Source organism: Bombus affinis, chromosome 3 (genome assembly GCF_024516045.1).
Source record: "Bombus affinis isolate iyBomAffi1 chromosome 3, iyBomAffi1.2, whole genome shotgun sequence".
Taxonomy (NCBI): domain Eukaryota; kingdom Metazoa; phylum Arthropoda; class Insecta; order Hymenoptera; family Apidae; genus Bombus; species Bombus affinis.
Window position 1 is genome coordinate 16,942,018 of NC_066346.1, and position 21,640 is coordinate 16,963,657.

General features: G+C 52.1%; 2 protein-coding genes across 2 annotated transcripts in view; one reads left to right on the forward strand and one right to left on the reverse strand.

Annotated features, from left to right (window-relative positions):
* LOC126914382 (hemicentin-1) overlaps positions 1 to 19,309 on the reverse strand; it is a 35,384-nt gene extending 16,075 nt beyond the window's left edge. Inside the window, exon 1 of the mRNA XM_050718262.1 lies at positions 18,524 to 19,309. Within this exon, the coding sequence (XP_050574219.1) occupies positions 18,524 to 18,584 (61 nt within the window). The 5' untranslated portion in view covers positions 18,585 to 19,309. The remainder of the gene's footprint in view (positions 1 to 18,523) is intronic.
* LOC126914430 (uncharacterized) overlaps positions 1 to 21,640 on the forward strand; it is a 74,258-nt gene that overhangs the window by 17,331 nt on the left and 35,287 nt on the right. The gene's annotated exons all lie outside the window — the stretch shown is intronic.

Here is a 21,640-nt window from a genome sequence, read left to right on the forward strand (position 1 = left end):
ACGACGAGCCAAGGCGAGGGCGGAAAAAATGGGGCGCGCGGCGAACGTGTCAGAAATGAGATGCAGTGGGGGGGCGGCGAGTCATCTACACGCGCGCCGACCGTAGTCGAAACCGTCGTTTACGAAATGAGAAAGAAATGTAAACTATGAGCGGAGAACCGAAGGGAAGGTGGAACGGGGGGACGCGAAGCCGATAAGAAAGAACACGTGCCACCTCGTTAAAACTCGTCTAGAGACCGGATATCGCAGTGGCCAGGGCGCTCTGTTACTCGGTAGAAATAACAGTGGCTGCTGTTTTGGAACGAAAACCGCGCAAATCACGAACCCTGGTTACGGCTTATATTTGTAGACGAACCGCGACGGACCCCTAGGGCGATCGGAGGGCCGCGGAGCGAAAGCGACCGGCCAACCGAACCAACAGACGGCAGGAACACCGAACGGACCAGAACGAGAGAAGAGGAGGACGGAAAGGTCTTGGGTTCAACGTTTCCTAAGAGAAGATCGAAGCTAAATTTAACCCTGTTCGCGTCACGGTACGCCAGATACCAGAACAGCTTCCACACAGAACACCGTCAAAATTCTCTTTGATTGGCGTTGTTCGATCGATGCTCTTTATACATAAACTCGGTGGCCGTAGGCGCGACAAAAACGAGACACGGTAGTATACGTAACTGGCTCGAGATGCGTCTTACCACGGCGAGTCCACGACGCGAAACAAGGTCACGTTTCCGCGAAAAGACGACCTACTCTACTATCGCCCCCAAATAAAATGATCTCGATGATGTTCCTGGAGAGAGAGAGAGAGAGAGAGAGAGAGATCTTGGGAAAAACAGTCAACAGGATGCGCGATCTAAACGAAGGGAATTATAGGTAGAGATACTTCGATAATAAAGTCAGGACAATTAAATGGTGTTGAGCGATCCACTTGAAAGAGAAAATCTCTGCTCTAGTGTTCTTAGGCGGGAGTCAAAGTCTGGGCGTGTTGAGTCAGAGCGATAACAGCGGCTTTCATTCGACCTGCGATAAGGGGTCGCACCATGCTAGGTTTATTATGCCTGGTGGTATTGCTTACCACATTTCCCGCCTCGTTTATCTTTCCATGATTGCTTTTTTCTATAACACCGTCGCCTCTCGATCACCCCCTCGGTCTCATCGAAACTTCCGTCGAACGTGCAACGCGACGTCGTGACGCACGCCACGGGATTCGCAACTCGTCCTTCCGTAAAACAACGTACTTTTCTACACACATCCATGGTATGTGCGCGTACATCGAGGGACTTGACGTCGTCTTCCAACTCCCAACAGCGAAGGAGCGTGGGATACATTGGAGAGCGTATCACGTGTCCTCTGTGCGCGTTACTACGCGCAACACGCACCGCGTACGAGCCGTGTGTATGCGTAATGTACGTAGCGCGCGTATCTCCGCACTGCTGCGTGCCTACGTGCCTGTGTGGCTGCGTGCTTAGAGAGCCCACTGCTCCGAAGGTTTCCTTTGTGTCCCCTTCACAGCATTTTTTCCTCGGTGGAGAGTGGTCGAACGTGACCGAGCGATCTAAACGATCTCGACGTCAGGACCGGTGGTTGTTGTTGGCACGCCGTTGTTTTGACGGACTGCCGGAAAAGTAACGAGCACCAGCAGGGTTTACGAGCGTAACGAACTCGCGTTTCCCCTCCGACGAACGGGAGAAACAACGAACAGGCTAGGACAATCGGGGCTGGGAAAAATCCAGATCGTTTCCGCGTACGGATACTTACACGGTCGAAGCCTTTCGATTCACGTCGCTCGATTGTTTTATCGTTGTTGCTACTGTTATTATTATTATTATTATCATTGGAAAACAGGGAAGGTATCGCAATTAACGATAGATAGCGTGCAAGGCGAGTAGCTTCGGCGCGGCGTATAGGCGAAGCAGTGATCAGAGCTATTCTGTTTCTCTCGTTGCTCGTTAGCCGTGAAAAAGCCATCGGAGCCAGCTAATCGTGACACGAGATTCGCATTAACCAAACGCCACGCGATCGAACGAAGAAACTCATGCTATAGCTCGAACGACTCGCAACGATTCTCTCGATAACGAAACGAAACGCTGACTCTATTCCAGAGGATATTACCTAACTCAACTGTTTTGTTCGAAGCCAAGCGTACCACAGCGAACTTTGTACAACTTTGTACAAACTTCAAACAACAAAGTGCATTTTTAAAACGAGCCGTGGCCGATGTGTCGCTCGTAAATCTGTTTAGAGACACGCTGTGATCGAGTGGTGGAAAGAGAAAAAAGGAAAAAACATAGTTTCGGGAGGGAAAAGAAGTAGTTCACGAGTTCGGTAGCCTGTCTCGACGCGATGACACGAGAATACATGGCACCTCGCGCGACGATTTATCATCGAGGAACGCGTCGAGAAGCTCGCCTGCCTACATAGTCTCCGATTTTTCGTCTTTCTCTTCCTCGCGGAGCAACGTTATCGCTGAAACATCTCTGACCGCACGCGAGCCACGTCCAACGATCGATTTCCCGATTGGAAAACGCCACGCACCGCGTTCAACTATTCCTTATCGCGACCGTTCCTCCGCTCCCGAAACTGTACCCCGGTACTCTGCGAAACTGTGCGAGAAGTTCGCAGTTCGCCGGCGGCACCTGTTGCACGGATTTCCGGCACGTTTTCCGCGTGCGTTTGTGCGCGCGCCCTCGTGCACGAATGCAAGAGAGAAAAACAGTGGCGAGGAGGAACGAGGAAGAAAGCGGATAGCGGACGCGTCGTCGCGCGATTAACCAGCTATTCGCGGATTTGCTACGTTACGTCACACTCTTTGACGCGTGTTCTGCTATGAATCAGCCGCCAGCGATTCGAGCTAACGCGATTTCTAACGTTATTCGGTCGTGCCTCGTGGCATGAAATCGAAATCCAGTAAATATTAAGATCGGCTCTCGATTGAGTGGCGAAATAAGAACCGAAGAAGAGACAAAGAGGGGGGGGGAGAATTCGCGATATTGGGACGACGTAAGCAAGTACGCGCGAAATCGATGGCACTGAAGATCGACCGTTATCCGGGATTTCCTTGACGCGGAGGAAACGCGGCGAGGAACGAGTGGAACGATCGCAGGCTGTTGCGTGCGTGTATACGTGCGACGAGGTGCGTGGAGAACCGAGGGTCTCGCATCTGCGAACCAGTCACACCGGTCCCACTTCTCTCTCATTGGCGTAGCAGCCGAGTTTTCCGAATTAAATTGCCCGCTAGTGAGTAGCGCTGAGCGCGGTTCGCAAACGGAGCGATTTAAAGGGCTTCGGGCGAGAGCCGCACCGATCCATCGATCGAGGTCATAGTATCGTATCATTAGTCCGAGGAAGCCTCTTTTTTGTTTGCCCGTTTACGTGGAATCGAACGGGATTAAGCCAACTGTTGGTTAACTGTCGGAGTAATTCAACGTCTGTGAGTAATTAATCGTCGAGGTTGGAGGTAAATTTAATCGTACGAGGTAATTGCCAGATTATACGAGATCGCTATGCTTAACTTTGTCGCTCGGCATGATCGTCCTCTTCTATTTACAATGCTTAAGGAAATGTTTGCTAAATGACAAAGATTCCACACGAGGATATTAAAGGAAGCGATACCTTCGAACTTATAGGCGATCGATCTTGATTCTGCCTGCATAGATCTTTCCAATCCAGCCTGGCGAGAAATCTCGAATCATGCTTAAATCCAGCGACCTTCGAAATCGTCGCGTCGTTCACCTCGAGTTCCTTCGTTGCATGGTAGCATGGTAGGAATCGCACGATCACCGAGCACAATGCGTCACGAGTTGCCCTGAATTTTCCGAGTGAATCGCTTCTCACGTCGAACGGGAAAGAACGCAGGTTCGGTCGACTAAGAAGGCAGAGGAAAAGCGCGGAGAAGCAGCGTATTCGTGCTCCAAATACAGGCACTCTCGTTCCATCACGCTTTTAAACGAACGAGGATGAATTTCTCGCTGACGTATTTTTTTGACGGACCACTTTTTTGCATGCAGGAAAATGCGCGCTATATAGTGCAAGTCCGTGGCCCGTTGCTGCTTCTTCTTCCTCTCTGGACGACAACTTTGGAAACCATTTTTCCCCGGCTTCTCCGAGGTTGCAGTTTTTGTCCGCGTCTCCGTTGTTCGTTTCTCTGGCTCCGGTCCTCCACCAGGCCAGTTCCCCGATGTTTTTGCGAGCGTACAGAGCAAAGCCTGGCTCGAGACGGAAAATTCCTGACGAAAACTGAAAATTCTTGGCTTTGCGCCATTGGATTCCAGTCGAGCCGGTTGCCGCTCCTACCCGCCGTTACCTACTGTCTCCCTCCCTCTCCTTTCCTCTCCGTTTACCCGCCCCCTTCCTGTCTCTAGCCTTTCTCTTTCTCTCCGTTTTGTTCCTAACCTATGCCTCTTTCTCTTCGCTTCTGTTTCTCCTCTACGCTCTTTTTGCCGTTTCCCTCCTGTACCTCCGTTCCTCCGGAGACCTTCCAGCCGACGGAATATACCTTTAGCACTCTCGACTACTCTCGAGTCCCGCACTGGCAGTGCCTCTCGTTGTTGGTGGTACGCGTGACTCAATTCCGTCCGATCTTTTCGTTTTGGCTTTAAACGGGCTAATCGATGCGCGTTACTTTCGCTGAATTCCTCGTCCCACCTTTTCCTGTTCTGTAATTTCCTATCCGATCGCCAGCACTTGGGCGAGCATCGCGAATCACGACGAAGAACTTTGGCGTCTACCGGAAACACCGTGATACCGATGTCCGTCGAGATTGAACGAGAACGCAAATATCTCGTCGACGATACTCGGTCTTTCTCGACGAACGAAAGTTTCTCGATCCAACGGTAGTGAGAACACCGGTATTTGCTTGCCAGCACACCGGGAGCTCTAATAGCGGTTAAACGGCCGGTTCTTAGCTCCCCAATTGCAGCCTTATGGAATACTATCGAACAGAGTCCTCGTGAAAAGTCTACCTCGACTAATTGTTCCCCGCGCACCACCATCGACACTCGGCTATTACGAGCGTTGACCCGCTCGATCGATAGGGTCGCGGCCAATAACGCTAAGCTTGCCGATCATCGAGCCACCCCGTGATCTCTGCCAATGCGGTTTGAGAAGAATTCTAGAGGCTGCGAGCGAGGAACTTCTCTTTTCAACCGCGATTCTATTCCAGGAATCGAACGAACAACACGAGCCACTGTGTTCGAGCACGATCGCTCGCCGCCAAGTAGGCCTGCGTCGGTTTTCGGCTTCCAAGAAAGAAACGAAAGTACATATAGTGGATCGCGAGTTTGCTCGATACGTAAGAGAGATCGTGTTCGACGCGCCTGGTTCGTTCACGCTTGTTCTTTCACCGTGAGCTCCTTATTTATGGGCATTGCATTCGCATAGTTACGCAATCCGGGTGTTTATGGTCGAGTAACGGCACAACTTACTAGGCCAGTTACTACTCGGCTCCGTTGTAAACCCGTCTAATACCACCACAGCTCCGTCTCCTAAGTCCAAGCACTGGTCCTGAACTTTTCCTAGTCGTGCGTCTGGCGGGTAGCCTCGCGCGATATCATCGGTCGAGGCAGCTCGTTTTTATAAAGCAACGTACCGCGGACGGTGGTTTCGCGTAAATTTCAGCGGGAGCTCACGTTACTCCATCGTGAGGCGCTAGGAAACTTTCCGACGAGCTTTTCTCATCGGGGTGTTGTTGCGCGCGAACTCTGCGAAAAAATGAGCTGCAATGTTGCCTCGCGTCCGAGGCGAGCGAAGGATCGTTATGCTCGAGCACATCCACCCGCCAAAGAAGTTTATCCCGGCTTTTCCTTGCGAGCGGGAGGAAAAAACGATCGCGAACGCGGATTAAAAGAGTGGCGTGGGCGTGGAAGGGTGGAGCGCGCGGGGACGTGGGTACGACGAGAAAAAGAGAGGAAAAAGAAGACGTGGACGCGAGGAGCCAGCGCAGCCAGCGTAGGAAGACGACGACGAGGCAACCGTCCCGAACCGGGCGGGCAATATCGACGCGGCGAACCGTTCGAAGCGGCACACCGCGACATACGAACGAGCCGAGTAAGCTCGATAAAACTAGTTCTGTCGAATAGCTCGAGGATATAGCTGCCGTTCGGACCCTTTGTTCTCGTTTATCGAGGTATTCGCGGCCTGTCTCGCGGTCGCGACTTTCCGTTGCGCTCCAATCCGTCCGATCGCGTCGTTCTCGATTTCCTCCGGTCGAGTCGTTAAGACTTCTTCTTCTTCTTCTACTTCTACTTCTACTACTTGCCCTTCTTCCTCCGCTTCTTCACCTTTGTTCTTCCATCAACTTTTCCGATAGACGAGAAGAATACGAACAAGAGACGGTTCACGCCTCTGCTCGACCCTATGCCGGAGGGTGTGAGTTCGAGTGTGAGGCAGAGAGAGGTTGATAGTGGCGGGTGAAGCACGAGAAAAGTTCCGAGTGCGTGTCGTTCTCTCAATAAGGCGGAGGACATGGCGCTTCCCTACGTCTTCCGTAAACTCGACGAGGAAAAGGGGGAGAGGAAGCGGAGAATCGGGCGGAGCTTCCGCGAATGCTCGTGTCTCCAAGGCCTCAAGAGGCGACGAGAGAGAGAGAGAGCAAGAACGTAGGAAAGTGTTTATCCTTGAGATTGGACGTTCCGGGAGCTATCCTCGTAATCCCCTGGTGGCAATCTCGTAATCCTGCCGTATAACTTCGCCCCCGCTACTCTCGATCTCACCGTCCACCGATTCGCCAAGACGCACCTCGACTATGAGGCCAGGGATATCTTATCCTATTTTATCCGAGATTCGGGGCCATTGTGCCCGACTCGATATTTTTCACTCGTTTTTCGCCCGTCAGCTCCGACGTCCTTCCTGTCTTTCCTCGAATGTTCCCCTTCGAGCACGTTCTCCGTTTCTTTCTCTCTCTCTCTCTCTCTCTCTCCATATGGTGTACAAACGAGGTAGAAACTATAATTCGCGGAGGACAGAGAGACGGAAACGGAAATTGAGGAGTCAGCCGTGGATATCGGATGAAAACGCGTTAATCGTCCCGAGATGAAGCTTCCGCGTGCTTCTGCGAAGAAGGAGGGTCACTCGAGCGAACGACTTGATCGCCGGCTAACTAGATACTCCGGTGTCTCCCTCTCCTAAAACTGTGGCGGCCACTCCGACTTAACGAAAGGTAAACTTCTCTAGCAAGAACAAACTTATCCGGGCCGGTTTTTGTCCCATTCCAACATGATCTTCCACCCTGTTGAACCGGTCTTCCGTGCCGCTTAAGAAACACGGTTTCACCCTAATCGACTCGTTCCGGGCGACCCATCCACCCGTCACGATCGACTACGGCAGACATTTACTCGACGTTGCTCGTCCCGATTCCAACGTCTTGCCGCAGCGGAACGGTATTCTGTCTTCGTCTGTCGTGTTCGGTCGTACGATCGACGTTAGACGAACAAATGGAACACGTACTAGCCTTCCTCGGTCTCTCGATGTATTCGCCGCGAATCAATAAGGCGAACCACCGATATTATATGCATAAAATTACGAGTTATTATCCGGTTCCAACGAAGAGACAGGATTCCACTTTCGCATCGACGAATAATCACCGTCTGGTTGCAACTGTGTGGGTTAACAGAAGAACGATGAAGCAATACTTTCCACGAAAACAATCATCCGATGTTTTTCGAATAATCGTTAACCAGACCCGGCATGTACGATAATAATGGTAATGTTAGTAATACGCAGCTTGCAAAATTAATAATCAGATTGAAGATTCGAAATTCAATGTTCCATTCGGGTGTATTAATACGATATTCTGCTCCGTTAACGCAGAAACTAATCGTTACAGTTAAAATCGGTAATCTTTTTAAAACGTCGTCCAACGAAACACGCGACATAATATCGTTATCGGGCACGTAGTCGGTCGGAAGTATGGGTTTTCCAACGAGCTTTAAACTCTCTTCCGGTTCGGCGTACGTGCACACGCGGATTGACGTCCAAACATCACACAGCGGAGATTTAGCGCGACGCGGGATCGGGGCAGGGCATAATTCGATATCTCGGCAGAGACGTTTATGTCAACTAACTGACAATGGACTCTTCGTTAGATTACCAGCTCCGGTAAACGTACTTGTTGGCAGATTATACCGGGGATTAAGCTAAACTTTGTTATTTCGCCTTGCATCCTAGTCTCCCCTTTCGTTTTCTCCCTCTACGAGCGATGCTCTTAATTTAACGATTCCTCCCCCGCGACTTTGTTCAAAGAAACCGAACCCTCGTTACGAAAACAGTCGGACGCAAACAATTATGGAAATTACCGATCGTTTCCATAAAGGGTGGCTCGCCCGTTCAAAGAGAGACGTCGATCCTTTTAGCCGAGATCGTCGAGGACACGCGTTACCGGATAATCGGAGGGAACCACGCCGTCTCGCAAAAATCCCTGGGAGACGTTTAGCCGGGCGTTTAAAGGGCGACCTCGTTTCCCACGTCTCAATTCGGTCTTTCAGTCCGACTCGAAAAAGAGTTCGCAGCCGTTACAAAGATAGCGGTAACTGGATTTAAACGATCGGTGGCTGATCGATAAGGTACGCGCTCCAAATCTCTCGGGCAACCGGTCGCTTCGAGTCGACGTCAGCCGACGTCCTTTGAGAGCGTTCCCGGAAACTTTTTTCCCTGGCAGGGAAAGAAAAAGAAAGGTTAATTCTAATCGTGGCAACGTAAACGAACTGGCGAATAAAGGCAAAAAGAACCGAGCTACTTTCCGACCCCGCCATTCTCCACCCACCTATCCTCTGTCACCGTTCTCGCTGCCTCGACATTTATTTTCCCGTACCGTCTTCTGCGGGTCTTCCGTGTTTACCGTACGGCCTCTCCCTGGCCTTTTTCTAAGCTCCGTATATCGTATATCAGTTTTCGCGAGCTCGCGCGCTGTTGTCACACTCGCTAAACTGTTCGTCGAACTTTCGACTAAGCCCAGAAACGAGACGTATCTTCCGCGATCACCTGACTCTCCGCGCTGCTAACGATGTCCAGAGGCTAAACCACCGAAAAACGGCGAGCGCTGCCGTGGTCTCGACGAGAAACATCGCGGAAGTTGCACGAAATTAGAGGTGAAGCGCCCGGCAGAAGTGGCAAGGCCTGTCCGACGTGGAACGGGAAAAGGGTGGAGCGTAAAAAGGAAGCCAGTGGCGGGTCCGGTGGAAAAAGTTTGAAAAAAGCGAGCAGCACGGAAAAGAGAGGTCGGAGCAAAAGCTTGTTTCTGGCGGCATTCGCGGGTGCTGCTCGTGGCATTAATATGCATTTCGTATCGTTACGGACGAGCTTGTGGAACCGTTTCCCGCGTCCCCTCGGCTCGCGTGTATCGCATCGTGGATCAGCGAGAGGTTGTTTCTAGTTAACGAATCGCGGCCTTGGCTCGCGAGAGCAACGCACGACAGACGTTCGAGTGGTACATGGTTGATACCGTGGTAGAGATGGTAAACGAGCGAAATAGAATAGATAAAAGAGAGTTCGCTCGATGGTGGTCGGCTCGTTTCGGGCGTCGCAGACCGCGCACAGACGACCCTGTAGGGGAGCAGGAGCCACGAGGCAGGAAGCGGGGGCAAATGGCAACCAGAAAAGCAATTCAATCTGGAATCGGCAAGATAGAGGCTAACCGTTGCGGCTGCGCGTCCGTTCCATTACCGGTTTACGGGAAGAGAAAAAGGAACAGGGAGCTCGACGGAGGCAGCGGAGGCAGCGGCGACGGTGGTAGCCGGAGACTGGTTGCAATGCCACGGTTTGCCACGACGCACGGCTATTGTCACGGATAATTGCACGGCTAGTTAGCCGGCTACGCGAAGCCACCTCGTAAAGCCCCCACCGTCTGCGAGACCGAGGGACGCTATCTCGTTTCCCTCTGTTAAGAAATTTTCTTGCAACGTTTACGCGCGGTTTATCTATTCGCGTTCTCCGCTGCAGATTCGCGGGGAAACGGCTTGCTTCCGCATGTTGCTCGAGCGAAGACGGGAGGAGGTACAAGAGTCGTTTGTCCCTCGTGTGCGATACCAGATAAGCCACCAACACTGATTCTATTTGTCGCCGCTTGGTTCTAAGACGAAAGAAAGGCGCGCGTTCGTCCATTAGTCGGTGCCTCTTGTGGAAAACGAAAACGACGCACGCGGATTGCAGAAACGGGGAATCGGTGAATGGCGTACAGAGGGTACCTGCGAGCGTCGCTGCATAGGTAATATCGTCTAACGGGGCAATGCGGGATAATAGAGGAATTAAAGTTACACCACGACGCGATCTCCTTCGAGCGTAGCCAAGGCTGATGGTTTCGCCTTACGCGGTTTCTAAGAACTATGCGCCGCAACGCGGATGGAATTTCCTCGGTGTATCGCGATCGTTGTCGACGACGACGATACAGCGGAGAAGCTCTCCTCTGGAAATCCCGAGGTTCTGTCACGAGCACCAGCTTTTCTCGTTGAGGACAGCGTGCGTACGCGTCGCGGATCACGGATGAGCTGCAAGGCAAAGGGAAAAAGAGAGAGAGAGAGAGAGAGAGAATCAGGAAGGACGGATGGAAGAGAAGGGAGAGGAAAGCTTGTTCCTTTGGGCTGGAATGGGAAATGGAGGTTTTGGCTGATAGGAAAACGGGCGCACAAGACGCGAGCGCTCGGTTACGCGTTTCCGATCCTTAATGGGTTTATACAGGCAGTAGCATTCTAAGTTCTCCGTCTACGTAATTCGAGTCGGTTTAACAAGTTCTCGGAGACATCCGCACTAGTTGAAAGTACGATCGATCCCCGGCGTATACGCGTCTTTACCGATGCTCTCTGTGTATCGCGGCGTTTCTACGTTCCGAAAGAGGCACGAAAACGTTTTAGCTTTCGGTTCCTAACATATATCATTGGGTAACGCGTTTCACGTGCTCGACAGATGTTGCGCGTACCAGCCGCGCGTTTTGCCGTCGCACGTTCGCTCGTCGTCCTAGTCATCGTCGTCAAGGGACGAGTATTTGCGTTCGACCCGTGCCGTTTACGTCACCGTGAAACCCGATAAACGAGAAAATAGAAAGAAACGGATAAAAAAGAAGAGAGAAGACCGACATACGGGTAGAATTTGGTATTAAATCGAACGAGCCCTCGTGTCTACGATACGAAGCGCCGCGTATCCCGATACCGCGAGTGCATCGAAGCGGACCGGAAAGCATCGCGAAAGGACGGAACGGTTAATGCTCGGGCATAAATATCGAGGCTCTAATTACGTCGACGAGCGTGCACGCGCCACACATATACCGGGCATATTCCCATCGAATTCGTAATTATGGGCTTAATTGAAAACGTGCCGGCCATTCTCCGTCAGCCGGTCCGCGCCGTTACAAACGCGCTACCTCGTAATTCCTAAAAACAAAACTCTACCGTTTCTCTCTCACTCCCTCTCTCTCTCTCTTTCTTCCGTCGCGCCTCCTCCTCGTTCTCTTATTTCCGTTCTCTTCCTGCTCTCGCTCTTTCTGTCCCCACCCACCCCCCGATGTTTCCTCGACTATTTCGCACTCGACATGTTCACGAATCGCGTCGCGACACCGAGCCGTCCCTATGTACGATACACGAACGATGACCTCGATGGAAGTTACGGTACCCAGACTGCTACCGTGGATCGCAAAACCGGCCGCGAGCACCGTCGCGCGGATTCGGGTCAACCGAAGCCGAACGAACGCACGAAACGCTTGGAACGCGCCAACGTCGGCTCGCCACGCGCGCCGCTTCTCTCGATCGGCCGCGAACGCAAACCGGAATGGCGAACGCGAACTCACGGTGCTCGCCGATTTTCCGAAGCTTGCCCTGCGACGAAAAAACACGAATGCAAAGCGACGGCCGTGTAATTTATATCCGGGAACCGAGCCAAGAAGCTGCCGGTTATCCCTCGGATCTCGTAAATCTCGGCGGAGCTCGTGCGCGCGCGATCGGTGGAAACACCAGGCTAGTTCGTCTGGCTTGTCCACGATTACATCCGTTTCGACGGATAGGAGGATCGAGTACACGAGTCGCGATGCGACGTAATCGACGCACTCGACGAGCAGCTCGTGAGAACGGCCCGTTTGGGTTAATGGCACTGGAGGAAACGCGCGAAGTCGAGGGTCGTTCGTTTTTTTCTCTTTCCTCTTTTTTCTCTCTGTATTTCGCGTCCTGTCGTCGGTGTGTTAACGCGTCACCGAGTTAAACGTCGAAGACGAGAGACTGTTTACGCCGTTGAATAGATTTCGAAAAAGAGTGAAAAGCGATCGAGCGATGGAATTTCAGCGAGTCGAATGGAAAAAAAGCGGAAACGATGCTTTCTGGCATTTTTTAATAGTAAGCCCCTTGGAAGCGGCGCGAGTCGGATTCTCGGCCGAGGGAGGATGGAGCGGCCGTTTCGCAAGAAAAACGAATTCCTGGCTATGTATAAGTCGATAACGCGAAGGGAGGCTACGTCCTGTGGCGGAGCTTAGCCGCGTCGCTTATAGGTATATCGTAGTCTTTGATCTTTAAAAAGAATTCAATTTGCCTGGAGATTGAACCAGGGTCACTGAACCGCGTGCAAACGCCAATCGTTCTTCCCCAGTGCACAGGGGCTCCCACCTCGCCACTGACGGGAGAGAAACCGACCGTTTTCCTTGAAAAACCGTTCCACCGAATCACCCGTGACCTGTTCCTCTTCTTTCGTTTTTCATCCCGTGACCCCGTTTCTGTGTCTTAATCGAAGATGAACATTCGACTACCTTACTGGCGCGTGAGTCCCTTTACCGTTCGTTAGCGCCTCAGAAAGAACTCCGTTCGTAGATTCTAACGCGATTTGAAAATTTTGAGAGACGGCGAACGACGGACGAAGCTCGAGCGAAGAACGCGCGATCTTCTTTCAGACGGTGTCCAGGCGACTGGAACGTGTGCGACGAAACGAACGGTGGACATGGAAGAAGCTGACTCGAAATCGAAATCCGATTGGAAACGTCGCGGCCGGCTGTCGCATAGTAGACGGCGTGGAAGCCGTGCAGGCGGAAGAATCACGGTCGCGACGTAACCACGATAGCGCGCACGTAGCTCTCGAAATATTCGAAACGGAAAGACCGTAGGGAAAGAGCGGCGGACGACCTCTTGGCTGCGCTTATACGCGCATTTGCATAATATCGGAATATCCTTAATGGCGAGCTGCGCCACGCAGCCTTCGAGAAACACCGATTCTCCGGGGTGCCGTGAAACTTATCGCTTCTTAACCGACGACGACCACGACCACGCGTCGATCTTTTCCTCTCTTTTTTGTTCGTTCCGGTCGTTTCGCCTAGTCGCCTCGCGAAACGAATGCGAGATGCGAGATGAGAGTTAGCTGGTAACGAAACGCGGCGGAATATCCAAGGACGGTCGAGTGGACGGATATCTATTCGGCTTTCGCCGGAATTTCGCGGGTAAATTTAACTCGGCCGTTCGCTCGTTTCTAGCCCGCCTCGTAATCGCATTAGCCCGCAGCTACGCGAACGTTTTTTCACGTGGTTCGTTGAAAAAATAGCGCCGCCGCGAATAATATCGTTCCACGGTATTTGCCGGGCGCCGCGCAATCGCGAACACGCTTCCCCTCGAACGCGTTTCACCGAGTGAACAAGGCGTAGAACGCGCTGCAACGAGCCAAGAACGTTTTTCCAGTCTCAGATTATCCCGATCCTTTCGAATCTCGTGCACATCGTCCGATACTCCGGTGATTCTCTCGCAAAAAAGGATCGTTCGAGCGAGCTATGTAGTTTCTTTTGTCTTCGATTGTTCTCCTCCGCGGAGATCAGCAAATTTCGCGAAATCCGTGCATCCATCTCTTGCGACCAACTTCTTCTTTACGACGATATTATTAGCGAGCTTTCGCGGTCGTTCGCGCGAGACAGTTTCGACGAAACGAGCTAACGAGATAACGCAGTTCGCCGTCTGTTTCCGTTCATCTGAAACGTCGGTCCGCTCTCCCTGTCTCCCGACTTTCAATGTCCGACTTAACACCTTCCACGAGCTTGGTTTTGCACGATATCGGATATACGATCCGTTTCGACGTCTCATTCTTTTCTCCTTGCGCTCGTTCAGCCCTGTAATTTACGTCCACTCGACGAATAGATCCGCGAAACTGCCCCGTCGCGAAAGACACTTAATTACCGTCTACAGGCAGCTGGAGTTATCTCGCGGATCACCGTTCCATCCCCTCGTTACCGTCTCGAACTCGATCATGGAAGTGCCCGCTTCGTAATACGCGGCCAAAAGGGATCCAAGCAGCTTCGCTCCTACTTTCTCGCTTTAACTCTGTGACCATACATTAGTTTAATGCACGGGACGCGTGTCCGGTAAAATTCTAACGGAGCATCGGGGGAAAATCGATACGCGCTAACGAGCAGCGAAAAACCTTCTTCCGGCTGGCGTTTGCACGCTCCTGCCTCCACGGTGACCGGCGCGACGGCGCTTGTGTACGCTAGTTCGTCGAAAAGAGCTTCCAAGTTGCCGCGAATACGGTCACGAAGGAAAATAGGGAACGGAGAGGGGGAATGGGGGTGAAAGGTAGGAGAAAGTCGAGAAATGGTTCGACTCTCGAGGTACGGCGGGGTAAAATTCGAATATTCGAAAGTACGACGGGAGAAAAGTAACGGGCGGACGAAAAGGCGCAGCGGCGCAGGGTGTCGTGCGGGCTGGCCTCCCCTCGCGACACGAGCGCGTATCGGCGACAAGGGTTCACCAGGAATAATTTCACTTTGCGGCCGCCGATAAGCCCACGGGTGCATGTTACCCTACCCACGTCGTATGATTGCGGAATCGCGTGATGCTCGAGTCGCGGTAGCGTACCATGGTGCGATGCGGCGTAACTCTAGAACGCGTAAGCTTGGCCCTTTCGCAGCCGCTGAAAGCAACCCCCGATGGGAGGAGGAACGAGTGCAGAGAGGGTCGTAGCCGAGCAAGCAGTTCGCGATCATTGACGATACTCGGAGGTCGTGGACGAGCCGGATACCTCGCAAGCCAAATCATCGACCAACGCCAGGCAAAACCTTCCCATTCATCGAGCAACCTTCTCCGGTTTTTGATCGCATCGCGCTTCGCGGCATGGCCGATCTCCCGCTACCGATAATAACGAAATGTACGTCGAAGTTTTTGCGCACCGCTGGCGAATCGTTTCGTCCAAGAAGACGATGACGATGCTCTGGTTGGTTTTCCTAGGACGATCGAAGGCGAACTCGCAGCGAATGGCGAGGATTGTTCGGCCAGGAGGTCGCGTAAATACGCTTCGTATCGATAAATCTACGAGCGGGCACCCATAAATAGTCGATACGTGTAGTCTGGCTGCTATATCGCGATACACGCCGGCTCTAGGTGAGACTGTCTCGCGAAAGGGTGGCGGAGGCTGTGAGTTGGCTGCGGGCCAGCAGATATTTTCGTAGTCCTGGCCCCGCTGCTGGCTGTATGCGTCCAGAGTAACCCCGTCGCTTCCCGATCGGTCTACTTAAATCACTGGTAATGTACGTGGTTCGATCGGGCACGGTAGATTCGAGCAGCCCTAACGGTACGACGGCGTAGAACGGAAGCCTGACGGATAACCGCTGGATGGAGAATGAATCTGCCATCGTGCTCGCCTTTGCGGCCTCCTCCGATTATGTCTATAGTCTCTACACGTGGCGTATAGCTCGGCTAGGTATAAACTATTCCACGAAACGTTCGAAGCTTCTTCGATCGAAGCCAATGACTCGCACAAAGGCGGTGGCGAATCACGTGAGAGCGCAAACGAGGCTGAAATCGGACAACGAGACCGGCTTTAGCCGCGAAAGGAACACGAGAGATACGCGTATACGAATCCAATTACGCGGGATGAAGACTTCGCGTACCCTCGGTCCAATTAACGGGAAAACTAATTTCTGCGCGGCGGCGAAATCCGTGCTCACCGAGCTCCCGCGTATTTTTTTCTTCCTTTTGTCCTCGGAAAAGCCGCCGAGAACCGAGATCCCCGCTTGCCTCTATCCTTTATGTGATATATATACATTATATATTTTTTTTTCTCCCCACTCGGTTCCGTCGACCGGCGGCGTCCCAGTCCCGATTCAGCGCGCCGTAATACGTGCGGCCGCTCGCTCGTTCCGCTGAATTTAATTTAGCACTTACCGTATTGCGCGGGGCACAGCTAACCGTTTAACCGCCTAACGCCTTTGCCAACTTGGAGGGAGTAACGGCCTGCGAATTTTCGTGGACGCGGGCCGTTTTCCATGCAGCGTGGCGGCCTCGATTCTCGTGGTTGTCGCGTTGAAATACAGTGACCCTCGAACGCGTTCCTCTCGACCCGTTCCGCTCGACCAAATCGTCGCTCGGTGTGCGAGGCGGCCCGATTTTTCCAGGCAATCGCTTTTCCCTTTTCTTTTTTCCATTTGCTTTTTCATTCCTTCTTTTTTTTTTTTTTTTTTTTTTGTTTTCCATTCGATGATATCGCTTTCTGACCGGCCGCGTCGATTTCACCGAGGCTTGGATTAACGGTTAACCGTGCTCGCAAAACGAAACCCTCTAAACTCGCAGGTCTGTTTGTTCAGTATTCGTTTCGTCGATGGAGAGGCTCGATGGGCTAGTCTGCTTTTTCGTCGTCCGCGAGATTATTGCGAATGAACGGACCTCGCACGGTGATTGGTTCCGACTCATCGGTAGCAACTATTCCGCGTATCGAGTCCGAAAAAAGGAGAAAGCGATATGGAAATAGCCTCCATTATGAATCTCATAACTTCTCGGAGAATCGCTCACACCAACTTTCTATCGATTAAGGCGTTAATTTCAAGAAAACGCGCTCGCCGTAATCACGATCAACCTGCAAGCCGTTCTGGGTCACGTTTCCGGTCGGTTTATCCCGCGTATTTTCCTCGCACCTTTTTTCCCGTGTTCACGACGCGACGTTTTGTGCCTGACGTAACCTGAAAACCAAATTACCAGAGCCGCTGCGCTCGAGACGCGTAAGAAGTCGTGAAACGAGACCCGAGCTTGTTTATCGAGGAAAATCAGCGGAAGGAAGAGAGACGCAAACGCGCCGCTGCAACTATCACCAATCTGTCCCTCCCTCCCCGAAAGCGCCATTAAACGCAAGCGATGCCAGCCTGGCTGGCTTTTAATCAGGCTAATGCGTAGCGTCGAGTTATTCCGCGGCTCGTTTCCCTTTCGCGTCCCGTCCCACACGGATATCGAGTAGCCCGTGCACGGCGAAAATCAAATGCGGCCGCGTCCGTCAACGTCGTTCCTGCGCCAAACGAGGATCGCGAAACCAACAGAACGTATCACCGTCAACAAGGAGAAGGGAATCGAAATTCGCGAGCTGAGCCTCGTTATGATATGCATAACGAAAAGAGAGCTTGTGGCTCTCTCGATTGGGGAGGCCACAATTCGGGACGATATCGGTCGGTCGACGAACAACGAACGTCAGAAACGAAAATTTATTCGCGGAGGATCGTGACAAATATAAATTGTCGTGAGACCAAGCGTCGCATTAAAGACCTGTACGGAGCGAAGCGACGTCGTTGCAATTTCGCAGCAGTGATGCTACGCGCTTCAGAAGGATTGCATTTTTAATAATACGATGCGCTCGTTTCTCACATCTGTCTATTAGGAATATAAAGTTGAGCGAATTTTTTAGTTTTTTAGTTTCATTGCAGAAAATCGGAGCGACGAAAATAGCGCAATCGCTGATGAAATTCGTGATTCGTCTTTTTTTTAAAATTCTATCCTTGTTCGATACCGGAGGGGTAAAGCTTTTGCTACTCATCGACGACCTTTAAACGAAGCGAAGTAGCCATAGAAATCGCGTTATTTGGGTTACGAGGAAACCCGACGAGGTCAGAGAGGGCCGTGCAGACGATTCGCGAGTAAATCCGCTTTGCCTGGAACGCGAATTCCTGACGCGGCGTTCTTATCAGCCTTATCAGCTCGCTCTTCTTGCAAACGAGTTCGCGGAAGAAGATGCAACTTCCCTTTTCGGCCAGCTGCACGGTTTTCCCATAATACGCCGCGACGTCTTTTCACTCGTAAACTCGGACTATATCCTCGTGGTTTGGCCGTGTCCCAACAGCCAGCTTTTCGCTTTCTCCCTGAATATCATTTTTCTGTTCTCCTTCCTCCTTCCAAGTCTCTTCTCCTTCATTCGTGTCGTAACATTTGCAACGAAGCTCCGTCCGAGTTATCGAATTTCTATCGAGCGACTTCGCTACGCTATTCCATCTATATGCTTTTTCTATGTAGATAGTCTGCGCGTATGCGTTGGTCGGTCGAAGCATCGCGTATTCGATTTGCAAGCTGCTCCCTTTTTACGGCGAGTCGCACGAAACTCGCGGGAAAAGAGAGTGAAACGAGGGAACCTGTTGAGCCGGATAGGCTCGCGCGGATTCGCGGTGATCAGTCGCGAGGACGGGGTAAGTTTCGCGGGCGTACAAGCACGAGTAGGCGACGTGTAGGAGAGGTTTAGGCGAGCTCGCGGCAAGAATCGGCCCGAGGTCGATTCCGAAAAGCGAACGCGTCGAGTGACGCGAAAGATCAAAGATTCTCGTCGAAGCACTCACCTACGGTTGCCAGCAGCACCAGAAAGGTCCAACGATGTCCGGATCTCTCCACGAATCTCATCCTCTCTGGAGTTACGAGCACTCGAGGGCGGCTAGCTCTTTCCCTGGTCTACGCCCACCAAAACACACGAGACACAATATTCGATATCGACACTTCTTCCGTTATTATTACAGCTGGCACAAGCCGCTTCGCGTAAATTCCTTAATAAAAGGAAATCACTCTGCGTATAGTGGAGTAACTGTGGTAATCGTCCCGTGACGAAACAGCACGCCTCCGACACCACGCACTACTATACCTTGTTCAAAAGAAACGAAGAAGCTTCTTCGTCGAAGAGTTCCAAGTTTATTCAGGTGTACGCGTGCTCAATGGCCGAGGACCTTGCAGTCGAGGCCTGGATCGTCCTCGATCCTCTGCTCGTCATGTCTGACAAAGGTGAGAGAAGCGCGGGAATCGCGACACGATCGGCGTGAGGTACGCGAGGCCGTGGTAACTCGCAAGGATCGAGCTTCTCGACTGGCGGGGTATGTATCCGCGGCGGAAGGACGTGCGCGCTCGCCCGGTGGCCAACTCGCGCGGCGAGAGAACGAGCGGAGCGAAGCGGAACAGAATGGAACGGAACGGAAGAACGCGGCGGAGGCTACGTTGGCACCTTGATAGTCGGCGGTTAAGTGCGACCGCGCTCCGCTCGACTCTCGTGTCTCGCTCGCCGTTTCACGGCCGAGCGACAGAGAGAGACTGATCTCGCGATGCGCGCATGCCTCCGGCGAAAGTTTCCTCGAGTCGAGTGAAGCCGAGTCGAGTCGCGGGGCTGGTTCGTTTATTTCTCGCGCCACTCTTCCACCCGTACAAGTACGCGCCTCTTTTCGCTCTGGCTCGATCGTCTGATCGTCGTCGTCTCACAGGAAATGCAACGGGTCGCGCCTTTTCTTCGTCTGTAAATACGATGGACGTTACTTCCTCCCTTCGAATGGCGGACCATTGATCCATTGGAAACTGTCCGCGGAGACAATCGTTCGGTTTCTCTGTGACTGGTCATCGATACACAGACACACGAAGAGTCAGAGAAACACGATCGAAGTTGGCGAATAAGAGTACCGGGTGAATCGGTGGACGGGGAATGGTCTCTGGGTTGCAAATGGTCGTTAACGGGGACGGATCGGCGCGAAGCAGCAGGTATCCCGTGCAGCTGCGGGACAACGTGAATTACTGGTGTGAATTCCAATGGTGGGTGGTTCGCGGCGGCCGCTTTCGCCGCGAGTACGTCACCGACCACGGACAGATATACCCACGGTGGAAGCCGCTTCCCATTGCGTTAACGCGACGCGGTTTTACGAGCGCCGATTCTACCAGTAAATCGCGCCCCGTGCACGGGATTCTCTTTTATCTGCGGAACATATTTCTGCCGGCGGTGAGGACGAAACGAGACGAAAAACGAGAGAGGCGAAACAAGAAGAGAGAGAAATGCGCGAGAGGACGCGAGACGAGGAACAAACGCGAAATGAAACGAGCTGAAATGAAACGCGCGAACGAACGAGAAAACGATCGTTAAAACGTTTAGAGACGCGGTTCCGGGGTAAAGAGATGCAGTCGAAGATGTGGAGCAAGAGGAGCCGAGTATCGGTAGACCGTAGAGCGAATAGGGGACGAGGAAGGGACGAGGGTGGAACGAACGGGTCTACGAGAGAAGTTAACCAGGGAGACCGGAGAAACTCGCAGACTCCGCATCCGGCCGCTCGATGGTAGACCGTACAATTGTCTGGCATTGTGCTTGCAAATCAAGCGGCGGGCCGAATTTACATGAGATTTACGGCATTCCGTTTGCCGCAGCCCTGGCTGCCGCGTCCTCCTTCGTGTAACGTTCACGATTCCGCCTCGTACCTCGTCCAGCATCGCGCGAACGCTCACCTAGACGATCGTGCCCTGACCGCGACAAAAACCTCCGACGAACACGCCTTTAATAAATTCCACTTCAGTTCGTCTTTTATATCTCTGTCCTTCTCTCCTTTTCCCCATTCCCCCCTTCTTAACTGGATTCGTTTTCCCGCCAATCGACTTTGAATATTTTGCGGAATTCAACGGAGCTCCTCCGAAGGGAGAAGTTTCGGGGAAGGCAAATACGCTACGAACCAGAGGCACGTACACGCTGCAGAGAATACGCCGGCCGCGTTACACCCGAGACTTCCCGCGGGAGATTCCCGTTTCTTAATTACTTCCATCCATTAATTAAAGAGTCGACTCTTGACCGCCGCGAAAGCTCGAGCTTCCGAGTACCCGGATCGCGAAACTCGCTCTCGATCGAAAGAGTGCCGATATCCTGCTAGATAAATCGCCCGAGAGCCTGCAACATCCGCCTTTCAACTCTGAACAACGCAAAAAGAGCAGTACTACTTTGATATTTGACGCCGTGACGTTCGAACCTGAGTGTTTTGTGATTTTTGCGAGTGTACCGGATATCACTGTAATGGAATAATGACGCCTGAGCAAGTTTGGCGAATCGTTGAAGAAATTAAGAAATCGAGAGGTGTTTTCCATGAAATGTTTCCTAAACGACGAACCCGCGATATATGTAGATAAACAAATAAAATTATTATAAAACATACCGATGCATACGCATAATGCTAAAGAAAGAAATAAAATCCGAACCAAACACGGTGTTTGAAATCCCAATGTCGCTTTAATAACTTTACGATCAAGCTCGTTGATCACAGTTTGCCCTTGCTCGTATGGCGCCACTCTACGCGGTAGATTATTTCATGAGAAGCTCGTACCGGAGCAAAGTCGCGGTCGCGAAGCAGACTCGCGCGCTCGCGATTTCAAGACTCCAGAGACTCGGTTCTCCTCAGGCGCTCGCGTAGGTCTCGCAGTTAAATTAGGTGAAATAGCTCCCTAGACGTCTGTTCGTTAGACTTCTCCAGACCGTTATCCTTTCGCGTGATACGAGAACTAAACTTGCCTCTTTCCGCGAGATGCCCACAATTTTGCGACTTTCATCTCAGTTCAGCTTTTCGCGATTCGGACTTCGTGAAGCGGAAGTCGCTCTTTCTAACGGGTTAAGGTCGAAATCAGCACGTGTGTCACGAGAGCGGCACGAAACGATCGATGTACCGGCGCGAATT